Genomic DNA, 21292 nt, shown 5'->3' with positions numbered 1-21292 from the left:
TGCTCCACTCACCATCACTTTTGTTTTTTCAAGATTCACCTTCATACCCTTGGTTTCAAATGCTTCTTTCCATTTCTCAAACTTTCTCTCCATTCCCTCCAGAGTCCATACTACTACTTGTCAAGACCAGGTCGTCTGCATACAAAATTTCACTCAATAAGCCCTCCCTCACTCCTTCAGTTACAACGTCAACCACAATAGCAAATATCAGAGGTGACAAAACTGATCCCTGGTGTACACCAACCTTCACAGAAAACTCGTTTGAATAATTTGATCCAACTCTTACTTTTGTTCTTGCATCCTCATACATAGACATCACAGCTCTCACTAATACCTCCGGTATACCTCTTTTCCTCATTGCCCATTCCATCACTTTCCTTGGTACTCTGTTAAATGCCTTTTCTCTTATGTTACTTTGACTCAAGTAGTGGGAGCGGAGCTTGTTACTTTTCATTGACTAGTTAGTAACAGGAGTGCCATTTGGAAAATTGGAGCAGTAGCGTGCTACTTTTAAAGTACCGATAGTTAATGTCCACCTCTGAGAAAAGTTCAACAGTTTTGGAGAAATTACTTATCAGCTACGAGATATGGGAAGTCCATGTTAGATTATTGTCCAACAACAGTAGCCTACAATATAATCTAAAATATGGTTTCGGTTTTGAATTTTTATCCTCAGACTGGCAAAGCCTTGATAGGTTGTTCCTGGTAGTTTTACATACTTGTAAAGGCTTTTGACACAGGGCCGGTTATTGAGATTGACAGAATGAAGTTTTCAATTGTTGAAGTGTTGTTGCCGAGGAATCATTCCATAGATTAGGTGCCTCTAAATGGAGAGCAGTCCTTAGAATGTGATGCTCAAGTGCACACCCCGAGAGTCGAACCAACATCGCTTGATCTTGATGCTTCACGAAGTCATGCACTAACTAACTGAGATATCGGGGCGGATGTATTTTTGTGTAACTTTGACTTGTTAGATTTATATTTTATCCAGGTGGACATGAAATTGTTGGTTGTACATTTTGGTTGTTTGTTATTGAAAAGTAAACTGCTTTTGAGAGGTAAACTGCTTTTGAGAGATTAAGCCTCAGTTTGTTTTCCTAAGCCATTTGACGATATTGGTCAATTACAGGTTGACACTTGCTTGTAGTGCTGTAATGTTAGAACCTGATATGCAAACTACCGTACAGTGTCATTATCAGCAAATAAACTGGTTTTAAAAAAGGGTGCCTTAGACAGATATAAGCCAAATTCAATTCATGACATTGTTTCATTAATAAAATAACGTACGTAAACGCTGATATCTCTCTGTTCTAGCTCCTCGGCATTACAGAGAATAGCTTACCGTACATTGCATTAAGATGCAACTGAACGCTTAACGCATAAAGCAAATAAAATCTACCATATTTGATAAAGCCTATGCCTTTTGATTACTTTTTTCACTGCAAAAGGTAGTTTCTTCAGAATCTTATTCAAATAGAATTAAATAATAATTATAAAAACATTTATATAGCGCCACATCCACAGCGCAAACTACCGGTATGCTCCTGGGCGCTGTAGCCTAAGATGTGTTCTGTTTAACTAAGACACCAAAAAAGCCATCTTTACATAACATCTAAAGTGTTATCAATAATCTAATTACGTAACTTAATTGAGCAATAATAGCGCTATCAGTGCTGCAGTTCTATAGTGCTATCACGTTTTCAAGCCAGGCAGTCTGTTGCCATTTGCCAAACTGCGCCAACACCACCACTGTAACTGTTGCTGTAGAAACAGAATACTAGCGCCCCTTGTGTCAGGAAAATAGCTATCACATCTGAAATGCACTCGCGTTGACAAATTACCAAAAGTCAGCAATTTGATTTTATTTTTGACCATCGCAGCAAAAAACAATATATGCTAAATAAATCAGAGGTGTAGAAAAAGGTAGAAGCGACAAAACGCAGACGTTATTACGTGCATGCTCACACTAATTTTTTATTTTTCAAAATGAACATCTTGAAACTAAAAGGCATACATAACATTGAAATAAAAAAACATATGTACAAAGTTCACATGAATGAGTATCCGTCTACGTATTGTGATTTATTCACAAATGCTTCATCTATTCATCAGCGTAACACAAGATATCAAACAAGCAACAATTATTTTATAAACAGATCAAACACAGAATTTGGCAAGAAGTCCATGCAGGTATTGGGACCAATGCTCTGGTCAGAGGTTCCAAGTAGGCTAAAAAACTTATCACTTCATTGTTTCAAAAAAGAGATCAAAACGTTAATTTTACAAAGCTACAGTGCATCGTAAGTGATATGTTATGGAAACCAACTTGTCAGTTGCTTCGGAAACTTTATTATTCTCTGCTTGCTTCATGGAATTTTGTGTTTTGGCCTACGTTATCATCAATATGTTTTTTTTTTTTTTGTGGGTATGCTGTTGTTGAAGCGCGGGAACGTTTCAATTATTATTTTTCTATTGTAAGCTTATTTTAAATGGCAAAATCGTAATTTCCGTAGGGTGGCAATTGACTAGTAGACCGTATGGTCGTCTCGTTGTCTCCCTGTCGGTATGGGAACTTGTGTAACTTTTGTACTGTGTATATTGCATATTTCAAACATGTACCTATGTTCCTGTTACTGACAAATAAAACATTGATTGATTGATTGATTGCATGATACCAAAGCAGGACAATCAGTTTAAAATATGTTTGAGCTAACGCATCATGAGCATGGGCATCACAATGAGCTGAACATTATCATCATGAGCTAACGCATCACAGCTGTTCTCCTCAAGACCATCAGAACTTTTGATAACATATCAAGGTCGATCAACATGGCAACTGTCTTTTTAGTCTTGTTTTTTTTTTACTCACATAAATTGTTAAAAAAAATTCACTTGTTATTTTCTCTGTTCTTTTTTTTCTAAATTTTTAAAAACTCTAATAAGGTGTTGCGACCGCACCTATTTTAAACTGATTTTCCTGCTTTGATATTGTGCACGTTATACGTCTGCGCTTTGGCGCTTCTACCTTTTTTTTAGACCTCTGCTATGTTTGTCATATATTGTTTTTCGTTGTGATGGTCAGAAATAAAAACAAACCTGAACTGATATGGCACAGTCGCAACACCTTATGGAATTTAAAATAAATTGAAACAACTAATTTTGCAACTAAACTGTCCTACTTGACATATAATTCCAATTAAAACTTTCACTGTTTGTTTTTCTATTTTTTGATATTGTTGTTTGCAAATAATTATCAAAATAATAATTTTGTTTGAAAAGCCTTAAAAATGATAGGCGGAAACACTGCCGCTGTTGGCAAAGCAACCTGATGTGAACTCAAGCCAGCGCTGGCGATTTCCTATTCAACAAGTTGAAAAGCCTACTGTAGTTTGGTGTAATTTGAGTACCGGTATGGAACCAAAGCCTAGTTCGCCTTATTAAAGCAAAAACTAAATGGACGTGTCAGTTTTTGTTAACTTTAAGTTGTGATAGTGCTTGGTTACGGTACCTTTATTAACTTTCAACTGTATTTGTGTAAACCATAAACACAGCGGAACATATTTGTGCTAAATTTTAAATAACTTGTGTTTACAGTAAACATGGCAGATATGTGGATGGACAATGATCGTTATAAAATCAAAGGAGTACCAGTAAGTAAAGCAAAATCATTTTTACTAAGTTAAGTTTCTACCACAATACAAGTGACCGAACCTTTCATCTAAAGTGGAAGCAGTTACAGTAGGCTATATAAAGTACAGAAAAGCTTAGGCTACAAAAAAGCAAACAAAAAGTTTTTTTAGAATGTATTGATGAAAAATGGCAGATCTAGGCTAAGAAAACAAAGTGATTAAATATTTTTTCCAAGTGTGTTGTCAAACTTTTCAAATTAATTAGAAATACCGATTAATTTGAAAACTAAATATCGGCATTCGGCATAGCCTATAGGTTTTAATCGCTTAGGCTACGTGTTATAGCCTACGTTTATAATGGCACAATTTAAAGACTTTGATTTTGAAGAAAAACAATTCTGGCGTGTAAGTAAGTTTCTGTATGCAACTTTTTCTGCATTTTTTGTGTTACCAAAACACTGATAAGAGTTTTTTAAGTGTCTTACTACATGATGAGACTTTTTGTTTTTCATCTGCTCTTCTACCACTCAGTAAAGCTCTTAACATTGTAAGCACAGACATTGCGGCGCTACTGGTTCAACATGGCTGCCAATTGCTATAATTAATCAAAAAGAGAAATGAATCCGGCAACACAGATTATAGTTAATGCGTTTCAAGCTAAAAATAGTTTTTTAGGAAGTTAACACAGATGGCACCAGTCTATGACTAAATGACATAGCCTACCGATGCAGACCAATTTTGAGTCTAATCTATGTTGGTAATGTAGCTCTTTTTAGGAAACTTGTTTTTTTTTTTTTCGGAAATTGCAGATTAAAGAAAAAATAGAATTGTTTTTTGTCAATAAACAGATCACCATCTTTACAGACAAAAAAGTTTGGAATTTACTTTAAATATCTTTACATTCATTAAGGTGATATTATAAAACGGTGGTTCTCAACGGGGGCGTTTTGGTTTTTCAGGGGGGCGGTATGATTACTTCGGATTAAGGGGGGCGTTTTGATTATTAGGGTGCATTCTGGTTTAACCCATCTACCACCCAGCGTAACGATTTCGTCAAAGAGCTCGTATCGTCGTGGTAGCATTTCCTACCTCATACCTGGTGGAAAAGGGATTCAGCTGTGTTTTTCTGCTACCTACCAGCCAACTTGACATATCCATAAGAGGTGATCTTTCAATGGTTCTCACTGGCTTTACACCGGATGTGGAGAAACTGGCACTTTCTCACCAAACCCAAGGTTCACACTGACTACCAGTAGGCCTATAGTCCTACTGTTTTCATGCTCGCAAATATATATTTGCTTTTTATCAAATATAGTTAGTGTCACAATCAAGGTGCAAATGCCTCGCGATGGCTTGCTTTGTATCTTCAACGAATGTGCTATTTTCATTATGGAATTCTGGTGCGTTGTGTTATTATCGGTTATGACCTGAAGTAACCTCTGATTGAGAAATTTGTATTATGTAACGTATTTCTAGAATCATCTGTAAGCATGCAAATCTAGAAGGTTCTGTTGTTTTTCATGATTTCTGAGCGTCGTTTGTCATGACGTCATAAGGTTGTTTATCAGTAAATGTCCGATTGCGAAATCGTTATTATGTAAGAATCTTCTTGCGAACGTGACCTTCTAGAGACTTCTGTTGTTTACCTTTTAAATGCTACGTGACCGAACGATGGTTCTTTATGATGTAACCTTCTCGAAGTTACTGGACTGAACAGCCAACTATAAATAGTGGTGTAGTTTGTATTTCTGATTATTCTGAGATTATTATTATGGTGACTATTATGATGATTATTATTGAGTTGGTTATGAGAGTTGTGCTATGAGTTGTAGATTGGTAGTTGATGCAGAAATTAGAGTTATTTGAGAAGCCGTTCGTTAAAGTTCTTCAAGAAGTCAGATTATCATTTCGCTAGTAGAATTATTCGACATTTAATTGACTGCTTTTCGGTTGACCCATTAAACTACGTCATTGAACCTTTCCAAGTCTTTTTCCTGGTAAGAGATAGAAAGAAATCGTGACATTCTGGGGGCTCGTCCGGGATTTTTAACCGAAAAACCGAAGAATACCGAAGATTTATTGAATAATAAATTTATGTCAAAATGGCGGATACTGTCAAACATGAGATGATTGAAGACTTAGGGAGCATGGCTGAACGAATGGGGCTGACTGGTAATGAGAAGTCTCAGTTTGTGATGGAAGAGTATCACAAGATAATGGACCAAAAAGCTCAGCGAGAAGCTGACGAAAGAGAAGATAGAAGAGCTGCTCGTGAAATAAGGAAAGCAGAACTTGAAGCTGAAGAAAAACAAGCTCAACGAGAAGCTGAAGAGAAACAAGCTCAACGAGAAGCTGAAGAGAAACAAGCGCAGCGCGAAGCAGAAGCTGAAGAAAGAAGAGCCAAGAGCGCAATATGAATTGGAAAAGTTAAAACTTGAATTAGAAAGACAAAAGCTGGACATTGGTGAGCGATCTAATTCTACTAATGATAATGCTCGAGATGTTATTGTGGCGCAAGTTAGACGCCCAGATTTGCCATCATTTGTTGAAGAAAAAGATGAGTTGGATAGTTATTTGTTAAGATTTGAAAGATATGCTACAATAGCCAAATTAGAGAAGTCGACGTGGGCTACCCAGCTAAGCATGTTATTATCGGGACAAGCTCTTGATGTATATTCAAGACTTTCACAAGAAGAAGCCATGAATTACGACAGATTGAAGTTAGCTCTGTTAAAGCGATACAATTTTACCGAGCATGGATACCGTCAAAGATTCCGTGAGGCAAAGCCTGAACGACACGAAAGCCCAGGTCAATTTATTGAACGTTTAAGAAACCTTTTGTTAAAATGGTTTGAACTTTCGGGGGCCGAACAATCATTGGACGGATTGGCAAACCTTATAGTTAAGGAACAATTCACAGATTCATGTTCAAAAGATCTGTCTGTTTATTTAATGGAGAGAAGTCCAAAGACTCTAGAAGACATAGCCAGTGTGGCGGAACAGTACTTGGTTGCTCATGGCAAGAAATTGGCGCATAAAGAACCATTTCGTCGCAATACTGACAAAGGTCATACCAGTAGTTTTCACAAGAGCCTTTCTACCAGTGAAATTCGTTGCTTTAAATGCAATGGGATAGGTCATAAAGCTATTGATTGTCGGACTAAACCCAGGGATGGACGAAGGTGGTGCAATTTCTGCAGTAGATATGGACATGAAACGAAGGAATGCAGAGACAAGCCGCGTTCTCAAACCACAAATCAGCCGCCGAGGAACGTGACCGGTACTGTAGCTCACCGAGTGGGATGTGCTATCCAAATTCAAACTTTATTACCAGAAGAGGAGATTCCAGATGAGAGTGGTGGTTGGTCAGAAAGGAAGAAAATGGAAGATATATCTGAAGAAAAACAAATTAACACTAATTTGCCCATAGCGGTTGGAAAAGTGGGACATAAGGAGGTGAAGGTTTTACGGGATACTGGATGTACCGGTATAATTATTAAAAGAAGCTTAGTCAGTGAAGATCAATTGACTGGTGAAACGGGTCATACCACGGCAATTGATACCAGGTTAATTCAAGGACCTTTAGCGAGAGTGCATATCGATACTCCTTACCTTACCGGAATTGTGGAAGCCTTATGTTTGGAAAGGTGTTTGTTTGATCTAGTGATTGGTAATGTGGATGAAGCAAGGGCACCTGGTGAACCTGATCCGGAGTGGGGTATATCTGCCGCCGCTGTTACGAGGGCACAGGCAAGGAAGAGGGAAGATAATGTAAAGCCTCTAAAGGTAGCTGAGGTACAATCCAAATTAACCGTTACGAGGGATAAATTGGCTGAGATTCAAGAAAACGACCTGACTCTGAAGAAATTTGTTAATATGAAAGAGCCAATTAAAAGAGGAAATTTTGAGGTTCAATATGAAAAGTGTAGAAAAATCCTTCGTCGAAAACGTAAAAGATTAGATACCGGAGAAGTATGGAGCCAAATTGTAGTGCCAAAGGAATTAAGAAAACAAGTGATGAAGATTGCTCATGACTCCATTTTTGGTGGACATATGGGTGTGAAAAGAACGGAAGATCGAATCAACACCAATTTCTTTTGGCCAGGGATGCATAGTGACGTTGTGAGCTTCTGTAGATCTTGTGATATATGCCAGAAAACAGTTTCGAAGGGGAGAGTTGGAAGAGCTCCTTTAGGGAAAATGCCGGTAATTGACCTACCCTTTAAACGAGTTGCAATCGATTTGATAGGACCGATTGCTCCCGTTAGTGATGACGGTCATCGTTACATTCTGACCCTAGTAGACTACGCCACAAGGTATCCAGAAGCTGTACCATTGAAAAGGATAGATACTGAAACTGTAGCTGAGGCTTTGATCGATATTTACAGTAGGCTGGGTATTCCTGAGGAGGTCTTGAGCGACCTAGGAACACAGTTTGTTTCTGATTGCATGAACGAGGTATCCCGTTTACTTTCCATTAAGTCACTCAGGACTACTCCATACCATCCCATGTGTAATGGATTAGTGGAACGTTTTAATGGAACACTAAAGAAGATGTTAAGGAGGCTTTGTAGCGAACAGCCCAGACAGTGGCACCGATTTATTAATCCCTTGTTGTTCGCGTACAGAGAGGTACCCCAAGAATCAACTGGATTCTCCCCCTTTGAACTATTGTATGGGAGGACCATTAGAGGGCCAATGAAGATTCTAAGGGAATTCTGGACCAATGAATCCGATTCTTCAGAAGTAAAAACTAGCTATCAATATGTTTTGGAACTTAAGGAACGCCTAGAAGAAACTATGAAGATTGCCAAGGAAGAGCTAGAGAAAAGCCAAATAAAACATAAAAAATATTTTGACCGGAAAACGACAAGGAAAAACTTGAAGGAAGGGGACAAGGTGCTGATTTTGCTGCCGAGTGACAACAACAAATTGTTGATGCAATGGAAAGGCCCTTACCAAATTAAAAAGAAGGTCGGAGAAAATGACTTTCTCGTTTCTCTTCGTGACAAGCTAAAAACGTATCATGCTAATCTTTTGAAGTTGTACTATGATCGAGATGAAGACGCTAAAAGCAAGAAGCAAATGTTCCAAGATTCTTTACAAGTGTCAGAGCCCATGGTGACATTAACAGGATTAATGGAACATCAAGATAACGAAGATTATAGTGTCGATGATGATGAGTTACTAGAGTTAGGAAATTGCCATAGAAGAGAAAATATCAACGATGTGGTTATTGACTCCAAGCTGCCGGACGTACAAAGGAGAGAAATCAATGATTTACTGAAGAAACATAAGGAATTATTTTCAGATCTACCTGGAAAAACAAAAGTCACTAGCCATCAAATCAACGTGACCACTGATATACCAATGCGTTCTAAACCTTATCCTTTGCCATACGCTGTTCGAGAAAATTTGAAGAAGGAAATGGAAGAAATGGAACAGCAAGGAATCATTCGTAAATCGACATCTCCATATGCTTCACCGATTGTTATCGTGAAAAAGAAAGATGGATCCAATCGAATTTGCGTCGACTATCGGAAGCTCAATAAGATTACACTCGGAGATCCAGAACCGATGACCACGGCCGAAGGTTTATTTCAACGCCTGGGTAAGAGCAAATATTTTACGAAGATTGATTTAAGTAAGGGTTATTGGCAAATTCCAGTGGAAGAAAAGGATATTCCCAAGACTGCTTTTGTGACGCCAGATGCAATGTATGAGTTCATTCGAATGCCGTTTGGTATGAAAAACTCTGGCGCGACGTTAGTGCGCGCAATCAGAAAAATTCTATCCGGAATGGATAATGTAGAAAGTTACATTGATGATTTGATTATACACACTAAAGATTGGGACACACATCTACGGACACTCGACGAACTGTTTGGGCGCCTTCGTGTCGCTAATTTAACAGCCCGCCCGTCAAAATGCGTTGTTGCGACCAAGGATGTGGAATTTTTGGGTCATATAGTGGGATATGATTGGATTACGCCAAATGAAGAAAACCTAAAGAAAATTCGTAACGCGAAACGTCCCAAGACTAAAAAGGAGGTGCGTTCTTTCTTTGGCTTGCTAAGTTATTACAGGGATCATATTCCATCTTTTGCTACGATTGCTGCGCCTCTAAGTGATCTAACTAAGAAGGGGATGCCAAACAACGTAATGTGGAAAGAAGAACAAGAGAGAGCGTTTCGAACACTACAGGAAAGTCTTCTGCAAAGACCAATTCTGAAATTGCCCGATCATGATAAGGAATTCCTCGTGCGAACCGATGCATCAAACGTTGGTATTGGAGCAGTGATGATGCAAAGACACAATGACAAACTATATCCAGTCACATACGCCAGTAAGAAGCTAACCAATGCCGAACAGAAATACTCAACGATAGAAAAGGAATGCCTTGCAATAATTTGGGGCATTAATAAATTCCGTCTGTTTTTGATGGGAAAACCATTTATTTTGCAAACGGATCATAAGCCATTAACTTTCCTTTCCCACGCCAAATTTCAAAACGATCGGATAATGCGTTGGGCTTTGGCATTGCAAGTGTATGACTATCATATTGAAGACATTCCGGGCAAGGACAATATTGTGGCCGATTATATGAGTCGAATAAACATTGATTAACTTGACAGTTGCTCAGCTGCATACCGCTGTGGCGAATAACGTTTTTTTTTGGTGTTTTATTTTGTAGTGTGTTTTATATTGATTGTGTTGTTATATTGTTTGCAACAATATTCTAAGGGGGGGCGTATGTCACAATCAAGGTGCAAATGCCTCGCGATGGCTTGCTTTGTATCTTCAACGAATGTGCTATTTTCATTATGGAATTCTGGTGCGTTGTGTTATTATCGGTTATGACCTGAAGTAACCTCTGATTGAGAAATTTGTATTATGTAACGTATTTCTAGAATCATCTGTAAGCATGCAAATCTAGAAGGTTCTGTTGTTTTTCATGATTTCTGAGCGTCGTTTGTCATGACGTCATAAGGTTGTTTATCAGTAAATGTCCGATTGCGAAATCGTTATTATGTAAGAATCTTCTTGCGAACGTGACCTTCTAGAGACTTCTGTTGTTTACCTTTTAAATGCTACGTGACCGAACGATGGTTCTTTATGATGTAACCTTCTCGAAGTTACTGGACTGAACAGCCAACTATAAATAGTGGTGTAGTTTGTATTTCTGATTATTCTGAGATTATTATTATGGTGATTATTATGATGATTATTATTGAGTTGGTTATGAGAGTTGTGCTATGAGTTGTAGATTGGTAGTTGATGCAGAAATTAGAGTTATTTGAGAAGCCGTTCGTTAAAGTTCTTCAAGAAGTCAGATTATCATTTCGCTAGTAGAATTATTCGACATTTAATTGACTGCTTTTCGGTTGACCCATTAAACTACGTCATTGAACCTTTCCAAGTCTTTTTCCTGGTAAGAGATAGAAAGAAATCGTGACAGTTAGGCTACTAGTAGGGGAGACTCGGGTAAGTTGGCCCAGCAAAATGAAAAATTGAATTTGTGAGCTAACAACAAAACATATGTTAAAGCGAATGCTATTGAAGAGTAGAGAATTCATCACTCTAGAAGTGGACATATTCTTGCATCAAACAAACATTCTTAGGTATATAATTTTTCAAGTTTTCCGAAAAAAATAAAATGGACCATCTTGCCTTCCTGTGCGGGTAATTTGGCCCACCATGGAAGGTAAGTTGGCCATGTGGGCAACATGTCCATCTACGGTATATTAAACAGTAGAAAAGTTCTCTTTCTCCCCAATTTTATTTTTATTCTAATTATTTCTTGGTTTTATAGAGGCATACATACAGTAGCCTACATAATTTATTCTATGTATGCATTCATGTATGGTTTATAATATAATCTACTATTAGGCTATTACCTCAGTAAACTTTTTTTACATGAGTAGCCTACACCAAATAAGCTTTCGAAAATAACAAAGGTTGTATCAAACATCATGAAGTTGGGACGGCATGCCTTTATTCCTAACGATCTGGTCACCTTAACGATACTGATAGGTAGGACCTTGTTTGCAATAGGCTACAAACCCCATTTTTGCATGGGTACCAATATCGGAGCATTTCTTAAAGTATCTCCGAAACGAGGTACGTTTTAGACCGTCGCTTGAGACACATTTCCGCGATTGGTTTTCTTGATATAATTACTTACTATTATTCTATTATTACCATATGGGTTAGGAATAAGTTGTCGCAATTTGTGGCATAAAAACGATGTTAGGAAGTGTATTATAGTTATTGATCGTTTAAAGCCGATGTAAAGCCGCGATTTACTTACTTTGGATACTTGATGATAGGCTACTTCAATCTTGCAAAAATAAGTCATCGTATTAGTTAGTCAATTATTATCATTCTATGTAATACCTCATGAAGGCAAGTTGGCCATGGTGGCCAACGTACCCACCTACGAAATGGGCCAACTTTCCTGCATGGCAACCATATTGTAAAAACTAAAATTTATGTCAAACTATTGAGCTTCTAACAACGGTTTAACCGTCAAAGTGAGCCTTAATAACCACTCTAGCGCTGCACTCACTAAATAATAACCTTTTTTATATAGTAAGAAAAAACTCACTCGACATCTAAAAAATTCTAAAATCCAAAAATTTCAAAAATCATAATTTTTCATACAAAAATTGTGCTCACATGTTTGTATTGCTTGCTAGAGCCTCCCAACCTGGTGATAAGGTAGTTTCAACAGCACTTTCTCAGTATGCGTACGATACGTAACAATAACTATTGTAGTTAAAAAATTATTTAGAGTGGGCCAACTTGCCTATTGGGCCAACTTACCTGAGTCTCCCCTACTAGTCTCTAAAACCCTTACAGCCTGTTTCACCCTAAAAGGGAATCATCAAAAGGCCCTTATTCTAATAGAAATAGAATTCTATCTGAATAAGGACCTTCTGATGGTCCCCTTTTTAGGGTAAAACAGGCTGTAAGGGTTTTGGAGACTGGTAACTAGCCTATATTTGATGTAGGCTAATTCGCTCTGCTTGGCTTTTTGCTTGACATAGAGCACTTTTTGTAGTATTAATAGCATTTTTTGTTTTATATTCGCTTTTCATAATTAATCGTTTTTGTTGGGGGGCGGTAAAATTTTGCCAATTCATGAAGGGGGCGTTGGGCCAAAAAAGGTTGAGAAACACTGTTATAAAACAAGTCTTAACTTATAGCAGCATTGGGTGGATGGAATTATTCAGACAACACTTTAACAAGCGGAAACTTCATTCTTTTGAACGGGTTTGCATCAGTGGTTCAAAGCCTCTGCAAGGGCATTCGAAACAGCCAGGATTAAGCTTACAAAAAAAAAATATTCCAGTTCTAGGATGAACAATCACACAATTAATTAATTATGTTTATCAACCTTCAATACCACAGATTTGACACCCCCAAACACATCGCACAGATTGAACAGCTCCTTATACGTCTACCGTCTACCGAATAAGCTACACCAACAAGAAGTTAACTTATGTCGCATTTGAGGTGAAATTGAATCTGTGTCTTTATTCTAGGATCGTGTGAAGATGAACCAATTGAATAATCTTCTCTACGATTCCCTACTTTCAACAGAACACGTTGACAAATGTGCAATCATCGATCGCAAAGAAACTGAAACGCGAGCTTCTTCTGCAGGATTTACGGTAAAATACCCAAATTTAAGACAAACGTAACTAGTTAAACTTAACACAGACAGGGCTAATGTGTTTCGATGTCAAAATTGCTTGCTTGGTTACGTTGTCGTAAACTGGGATAGTCCAATGTCCCACTTAGCAGTCAGTCAAGTATGAAGTGAAAGAATAACCATTTTGCTGACATAAAATTAATAAGTTTAACGAATTACGGTACTTTTAAGACTTTTGTATGTCTAGTACAGCAAGCGATATTTTGTTTCTTTTTTCCTTCTTGGAGTGCAATAGTAGGTCCTACTTTGCAAAAATACATAGTAAACATACAACCAATTATGGCAGCTTGTAGGCTACGCTTCCTTAAACTCAGAGACGACACTGACGCGCTACTTTTTGGGAGCGATAACGGCGCTCCTATTTTGTTACAAGTAGCGACACTACTTTTTCCCAATGCAGCGGGAGCGAATAGGCGTTACATTTGCTCTATCTAGTCGTACTTTTGCTGCTTTCCAATTTAAAGCGAAAAAAAAATATAAATCGTTTTTACAGATTTTTAACGAAATTTGAAAACTTAGTGACCAAAATTTCACCTACAACGTGTTTTCCAAACGAAATTAAAATAGTAGTGCAAGCCAATGTGGTAGCCTACTGAACCGTAATATCATTCGTTTTCTTATTCTGAATTCACAAGGTAGGCTACTTGAATAAAGCTTTTCAATCAGCTCAAGGCAAAAGTAGCGGGAGCGCGCCGTACTTTTAATCCGAGTAGCGGTAGCGTGCTACTTTTCATCGACTGGTAGCGAGTAGCGCCGCTCTTTTAGCATATTGAAGCGTTAGCGCACTACTTTCAAAGTAGCGGATGCTCACCTCTGGTTGAAATGTTAAGACAAACAAAAAATGGACAGGAAACAATTTATTTTAACGAAGATCAACCTCATCATATTCACTTCAAGGAGACAGATTGCGAAAATTCTGAAACGCGGTAAACGCAGCAGTGTACCAAGCCCACATGAAACATGGCAAAAGAAATAACTTATATTTTATTGATACCGACTACATCTTTTCCGATTTACAAATTAACTTACTTAGAAACACAACCAAGACTTTAACCAATAACCAGAGATGTACGTATACGCCGCAAATTCTACGCCGCAGACTTTTTGTTTGCGCTAACGCTTGCGGCCAGATTTTTTTGGATAGTTGTCGCTTGAGGCTACGCCGTAAAGTTTTCGCGGTTTTTTAGCGCATAGCGTCAACGCATACTTTTTAATGTCTTAGCTGTTGTTTGCAATTTTTTTATCAAACTTTCCAAATTTGAATAAGTTGAAAGAATGTTTTCAATGGGCAAGACATATTAAAACCAAAACGCAGCAAAATGTCAGATGAACACTTTTAGAAACTTGTGCTTCGTGGAAATTCAAAATAAAACTTGTTTGTTTCGAGTGGTTTATACCGTGTGAATGTTTGGCACCTAGCAAACAAAATGAGTTTACGCTAGTGTATGCGCTGACGCCGCCAACTTTTTTTACAAGTTACGTTGACGTATACGGCGTATGATTTTTCGAACGTTTGCGTTTACGCTGACGGCGCCAATATTTTTTGTATGCGCGTACATCACTGCCAATAACTCAGCTAGCAAAGTTTGTCCGTTTGCAATGAAACATATTATGTCAGGAGATGTTGAATCACTGTAAAAAGAACCACGTTTTCACGCTAAAAAATGACCGACGAGAAAATATGCATTGGTTGAAATAAACTTTATAGGTATATCTGTATTCATACGAAAGTACAAAATTAAAAATTACATAATAGTTTTGTGGCTGTGCTGGCTGCAAACATATACCGTACATACGGAGCAACTATTCGACACGTTTTAAACCTTTTATGGTGTTGCTACCTTTTCTTGTTTATTGAGGTGCTGGACACGTTAGTGAGGATAAATAAAGTGATATCATAAAAGAGTTCTAGATTTCATGTTAAACACATTTTGGCAAATGTTTTTAGATGTCTAAAGAACAGATGAAAAGCGTTCAAGATTCTTTCAAAAAGTGTTCAATCATAAGAAGGGAAGGTCTCTTATTTGGAGACAAAAGCTACAACTGCATCAGAGCCGATAGAAACTCGATATATGCTAAAACGGTATGGTATGACTGGAGTAAATTGTTTAGGAAATTGGGTTCGAAGTAATTTAAGAACTGAGTTCAAACAAAAGATTTACGTGTCTTCTTTTTCTCAGAAAACTGGAGGATTGATCATCGCCAAAACTAATTCGTTGATAATCGTGGCTACGTACACTGAGAAAATGTTTCCCTCTGTGTGCGTGGAAGCTGTAGAGAAACTTGCCGACTACTTTCGTGAAAAAGGCAGATGATGATGACATCACTTTTTCATGTTTTCTAAATGTTGATGAAGAGCAGTCGTTTTTCTGGCCAGCATCAAGACATCTTCGGCACTTATCTTTTTACGGCGTGCGTGCTTTGTGAAAGCTTCCAAGTCTTCAGCAAATACAGAAACTTGTCTGCAATAAATAAAAATACTTAAGTGTGTTTCTAGAAATAACAAGCTTTCAAGCAAAAAACTATTAGGCCTACTAGTAATTTTAATGAAAGCGAACGCAACCGTAACTAATACCTCAACGCTGTATTGCTACGAAACTACTTTAACGACAAACATGATTTGTTACCTGTTACATATTTCTGCTAACGTGGCAACAGCGTGCTTGCTGAATACAACTCCTGTTTCATGTTGAACTTCTTTGCAAATTTCACCGCATGTGTGATGAATTACCTACATAATGCAAAAAAGAAATTTTGACTTTGTGCTCACAGGCAGTGGCGCAGCCAGGCATGGGGTTTCTCCTTAGTGAATATGATGCCACAACCCTGAAAACAAGCAGACAAAACCATCAATATTGGATGAACTAAGCAGTTGTAATAATTGTATGTTCGTTGTTCTGATTAAGATGCAAACAATTTTATTATTTTCGGTTTGTTTTAACATCAAATGATACAGCAACAGCAAAGACTTTGCATCAACTTTGCTGAATCAATGAGAGAAACTGGGCGCCTCATTGCCTCCAACCCTTGACGAGAGGAAGGAACTTAATGATGATGGTGGTGTTAAAAATACAGAATGGCCCGTTTCCGTGAATCCGATCCCTATTCGGTGATTTTTTCAATTTTTTTTTTAAATTATCGGGTACCGTAGCCTAATTATCATTGCCGTTTTAGGGTTAGGGGTTAGAGGTTAGGAGCTCACCGAATCGGACTAACCGAATAGTAGCAGACCCAAAAAATAAGCTGATACATTTGAAATAAGTATAAAAATCAATGAAAACTATTAATACTACAAACAGTGCTTAATGCTAAGCAAAAAAGCAAAGCAGAGGGAATTAAATCAATTGTAATTATTACTATCTAAATTCTAAACCCTTGACAGCCTGTTTTACCTAAATGGATCATCAGAAGATTCTTATTCAAATATAAATTCTATTAACATAAGAACCTTCTGATGATCAATTTAGGTGACACCACAGGCTGTCAAGGGTTTAGATAGTAATAACTATATTTGATTGAAATAAGTATATAACATATATTGTTTATAGACAATGATTATATAATTTTTAAATTCCGAAAAACCACTAGAAGTTTATTGTGATTCCAGAAACGATGTGACAAGAAACACAATATTTCAAACCTCTATATATAAGGTTTTGCAGCAGCAAAACCAAATCAGCAACAGAATCGTCACAAGTGATGCATTTTAAAATCTATATTGTTACACAACCAAGATGCACCAATGCCGTATTCAATTGACTGAGCTTATAAATGTAAAATGGCAAAAAAATGACTTCAGATTTAAAGATGTAAAACAGTATAAATACTTTTAAAATTTGAGCTTTCAACCTTTGCAGTCACAATCAACCAATGGAGTGCGATGATCATTTTTTGGTGTTTAATTTTTTTCAGTAAGCTTTAAGCTCACACTAGGCCTGCAGTTTGTTCAATAGGCTAGCTGTTTATATCATATAAAAATAAACTGATATGATATAGAGTCGCCATGCAAACCAAGCATTTGTTTGAAATTTTCTAAAACAATGGTCACTGTACGCCACTGCAACCAATATGCCTACGGCCTACATTGGATTGCTGCAGCATTAAATTGCAAGAGCTCACGGTAGGTGTTGGAATGAAAGCAAGCGGGCACACTGCGCTTGCATTTAAACTTTTACATTTAGCTGGATAAATGGGAGGCTTGTGCTTTGCAGCAATAGTTCAATTGTTAAAATTGAAGGAGAAATAGTTACAACTACTTTTGTAAAGGCATAAAATGATTGTGGACGGGTGGAGATTTGTAGACTTGCTTCCATTCGGAGTTAGTACAAAAGTGAGTTTGAACTTATAGCCTACTTGCTTTTAAAAAAATATATTAACATCAACTTTTGCATCATCTGTAAAAATATTGTAACTACAGTCAACCCCGCTTAATCGGCCCACGTTTAATAGGACCACCCGCTTATTCGGACCATTTTGCACTGGTCCCGAATCCAAATCCATTTTTCTGTACAATTTTCCCCGCTTAAACGGACCACCCTCCGCCCTAAAATAGGCCTTTATGGTTAACGATTTTTACTTTTTGTACATTTTTCTGCGAGGTGACGCATCAAGAGTTGTTGATGGGCAACGTGCTACGTTCTCGCTAAGCCATTTTAAAGTGAAGTAGCCTACAGATAAACAAAGTGGAGATGGTATGGGTGGAGATGAATACAATTGTATTGACGACGATATACAGTGCTGGGAGGAAGTGTGTGACGAAGATTTAACGGAGAATATCGTGGCAAGGCATCGTGAAATTGATGATGAAGAAGAAGGCAACGACCAAGAAGACGAAGATGATGAGGCCGAACCTTTGCCTAAGGGACCCATCGTGAAGCCAAGCATTGCGTTGCAATACTCCAAAAATATTTTGTTGAACAAGGAGCCGAGCAAGACCTCCACAAGCGTTTGGATGTTTGTGTACAGACAGTCCGAAAAATTGCTGATAAAGCTAAAAGACAGACGACCCTTGATGCATTTTTCCAGTGACTACTGTACAGTACTGTATTTTGTTTTGATTGTTGATGGTGTTTTGGTTGTGTTTATAGCCGCAATTGTAGAATGCTTAAACTATTTTCAAAAACGACTAAAAAAATAACAAAATTCGTTCTCCCCGTTTAATGGGACCACCCGCTTAATCGGACCAATTTGGCTTGGTCCCGATGTGGTCCGATTAAGCAGGGTTGACTGTATTAAAAAGTACGGTATGTAAACTTTAGATGTGCAATGAGATGAAGGGTGTGCTTGTGTGAACATCATCTGAGATAGTTGCAACATCTTTTCAAACTTTCAGTCTAATTTCCCATAAATGGATGTGAAGAAATTAACCAGATGTATAGTAAATTTGAAAAAGGTTGATAATGAAAAAAGTGGGGAAATGAAAACCAAAGAAAACAGTAAAAGATGACCTGAAAAAAAAAGAACTTGAAAATTCAAAATGCCAAGTAGCCTATAAAGAGAAATGGAGAAGTTGCTGCTAAAAATTCTCAATTGTTTGCATGATTCTGACATTCCCTAAATTGATTGCATTTTCTTATCTTTAGAATGTGATAAACCAGGCATGTTTTTACTACAAACATGGCAAGCATTCAATACAATCTAACTTAAGAAAATGGTGAATAAAACAATCAACATTCAAAAATATTGTGATTACAAAATTTGCAAATACTTACCTGTTTAAATTGTTGTGTTTCAGTTTGTTCTGTATCGTTCATATTTAATGAGTATAGCACTACAAACACCAACTAACACTAATCACCAGTTTATGGAAATCAAGTAACAGTCAATGTGATAATAATCTGACAACACAAAGTACCGGTACCAAGCAGCCCGAGAAACTGCACAAGACACAGTCTGTAGTTTTGGTTTGCTTCAATGAATTTAATTAATGGTCTATTTGTCAGAAACAAGAACATGTTTGAAATATGCAAGTAATATACATTTGCAATGCAAAAGTTCCTGTACTGATAAGGACACAACAAAATGATCATTAGGTCCACTAGTCAATTTCCACCTTCCATGGGTTATTGTTTCCATTTCAAGACAGTATTATTCTCACAGGAGTGAATTATTTATCATTTGAGACAGTTCTTGGCTGAGAAAATGACATATTGGCTATCACACAACAACACTAGCTAATAGCTCAGCAACACTGCTAAGTGCTAGAGTCTAGATTCTTGTAGCAAGTCTGCAAGAGTACGCTTTGCTGAAACAGCAAAATTGCCAGGTGTTGTTAAAATTTCCAGCGTAAATAATTGCAACCCGGTCAAAATATAACAAATTCGCGAAAAATGTAATCAAAAGAAAAAAAATTGGTGAAAATAGAACAAAACTGCGATTGCTACCGTAAAATTTTCTGGGACTCCAAAACAAAACTAGCTCAATTCTGAAGAAAAAACTCGGAGCTGGCAGCCCAGTGAGTCTTGCAGTTGCAGTTGTTGAAAACAGTGTTACCGCATGTAAGACACCACAAATAAAGTTCCATATTATTTGGCTGGTTTTAAATCTTTAAGTTAAAATGAAGTACCGTGTTTATTTTTTTCAAACAATAACTGGTGAAAGGAAATAATTAACCTTATAAATCTTTTTTTTTTCTGAGTTTCAGATCTGGCAACTCTGGGAAGTTCTGAACTGGAAGTAGAGTAGTGGACGTTTTAGTTTGTTGTAAGCAAAAGGGTTCAGGTCAGGTCTCGGGTACGGGAGTTGTGAAAACATCAGGTCAAGACAGTAAAGACACCACACTTTTATTAAAGGTATGGTTGAAATTGAAAATTAGACATCGTGTAGTTAAGTTAGCTCACAGAAACAATAGTAAGGTTGTACTGTTGCTTCTTGTGGTTTTATAAATATTTTTACCCAGATTTATTTATTTAAAGTTAGCTACTACTAGTACGGTACAATTGAAAAATGAAGCTAATGTTCTTTATCAGCATAACCACCTAGCTTCAATCAGAACTGTTGGTTTGTGAGTCATGCCAATATGCAATGTTTGAAGTGTTGTGTGAGGAAAGTATTGGTTTCATTTCTGGCGCTTACAAGCTTAGGCTGAAGTTACTTACACAGGAAAGGATACGGTAGCCTACAGAAACAGGGGTCGATCTTAACTTTTTTTTTCACTAGCCCACCGGACTAGTTGCTCTCCGTTTTCACTAGCCCGCACGATTTTTCACTAGCCCGACCAGTTTACTGACTTTTCACTTGTCTGATGACGTACCGTATTGAGATAAGTGTTTTGGCTTAGACTGAAACTAACTAAAGTAAAGGCTTTCAGATTTCAGTACGCACATGAGAGCAACAATACGCACAAAAACATCTTCTCGCACTACAGACGCAAACAATGCAATTTTAAAACATAAAAAATAAATGTGGCATGCGGTGTGTGTTTAATATTTATTTATGTTTTAATATTACATTGTGTGCATCTGTAGTACGAGATGACACGCCACTCGCCAGGGTGGTGCAATACATAATATTCGTTCACTGTCGAAAGAAGTGGATTATTGGATAGATTGCGTTTGGTTAGGCCTCTACCGTCAGATCTGTCTGGATTGTTGGCTCAGCATAACTCTTTAGGTCACGGAGGCACATGCGTTATTAGACAACTACCCAGCTAACACTAAGCGTTAGACACTTTGTAGTAACGTTGAATCAGCATTTGATCACGATATATCAACAAAAAAACGTTAATTTGTTTCGCTAACTGCTGCTTGCTGGGATGCTGGCACTCTCTGTACTGGCGTGCTCACTACTACCACGTGTCGTGTCCAGCGAAGTTGCGAGAAAAAAGTAGTCACGTCTGCTTAGTTGACCGACTTTGCAGCCTTCTTCGTTTGCAGTATTTCAGAGTGACATTGCCAATCGCCTTTTTGTAAACCAAAACTTTTCACCGGCGAATATTTTCACTAGC

The 21292-nt window shown here is 37.5% G+C and overlaps 2 protein-coding genes across 3 annotated transcripts; one reads left to right on the top strand and one right to left on the bottom strand.

Annotated features, from left to right (window-relative positions):
• The first annotated feature begins 3352 nt into the window (after nucleotides 1-3352).
• On the top strand, nucleotides 3353-15662 carry LOC145777588 (profilin-4-like). Of its 2 annotated transcripts, none has more exons than XM_082589006.1 (4): nucleotides 3353-3650; nucleotides 13178-13306; nucleotides 15296-15430; nucleotides 15528-15662. In XM_082589006.1, exons 1-4 carry the CDS (start codon nucleotides 3600-3602, stop codon nucleotides 15660-15662), a joined length of 450 nt encoding a protein of 149 aa, XP_082445132.1. In that variant the 5' UTR covers nucleotides 3353-3599. The 2 variants fall into 2 exon arrangements, with proteins under 2 accessions (XP_082445132.1, XP_082445133.1); XM_082589007.1 differs by lacking the exon at nucleotides 3353-3650 and adding an exon at nucleotides 10370-11061.
• An 8-nt stretch (nucleotides 15663-15670) lies between these two features.
• Nucleotides 15671-19542, bottom strand: LOC145777589 (centromere protein S-like). Its single transcript, XM_082589008.1, has 3 exons — nucleotides 19059-19542; nucleotides 15975-16078; nucleotides 15671-15809 (listed from the first exon to the last, which is right to left on the bottom strand). The coding sequence occupies exons 1-3, from the start codon at nucleotides 19098-19100 to the stop codon at nucleotides 15671-15673; spliced, it is 285 nt and encodes a 94-aa protein (XP_082445134.1). The 5' UTR covers nucleotides 19101-19542.
• Between the last annotated feature and the right edge of the window lie 1750 nt (nucleotides 19543-21292).

Source organism: Aplidium turbinatum, chromosome 9 (genome assembly GCF_918807975.1).
Source record: "Aplidium turbinatum chromosome 9, kaAplTurb1.1, whole genome shotgun sequence".
Classification (NCBI taxonomy): Eukaryota; Metazoa; Chordata; class Ascidiacea; order Aplousobranchia; family Polyclinidae; genus Aplidium; species Aplidium turbinatum.
The sequence above is the reverse complement of the archived record's forward strand: the minus strand, read 5'-3'. Positions and strand labels throughout refer to the sequence as shown.

What these genes read in the sequence shown, in the direction of transcription:
- LOC145777589 (XM_082589008.1), bottom strand. Translation starts at nt 19,100, where the DNA reads ATGAACGATACAGAACAAACTGAAACACAACAATTTAAACAG. An exon ending in AAACACAACAATTTAAACAG is followed by an intron (nt 16,079 to 19,058) that starts GTAAGTATTTGC and finishes TGCATTATGTAG; the next exon opens with GTAATTCATCACACATGCGG. An exon ending in TTAGCAGAAATATGTAACAG is followed by an intron (nt 15,810 to 15,974) that starts GTAACAAATCAT and finishes TATTTATTGCAG; the next exon opens with ACAAGTTTCTGTATTTGCTG.
- LOC145777588 (XM_082589006.1), top strand. Translation starts at nt 3,600, where the DNA reads ATGGCAGATATGTGGATGGACAATGATCGTTATAAAATCAAAGGAGTA. An exon ending in CTTCTTCTGCAGGATTTACG is followed by an intron (nt 13,307 to 15,295) that starts GTAAAATACCCA and finishes AAATGTTTTTAG; the next exon opens with ATGTCTAAAGAACAGATGAA. An exon ending in ACTCGATATATGCTAAAACG is followed by an intron (nt 15,431 to 15,527) that starts GTATGGTATGAC and finishes TCTTTTTCTCAG; the next exon opens with AAAACTGGAGGATTGATCAT.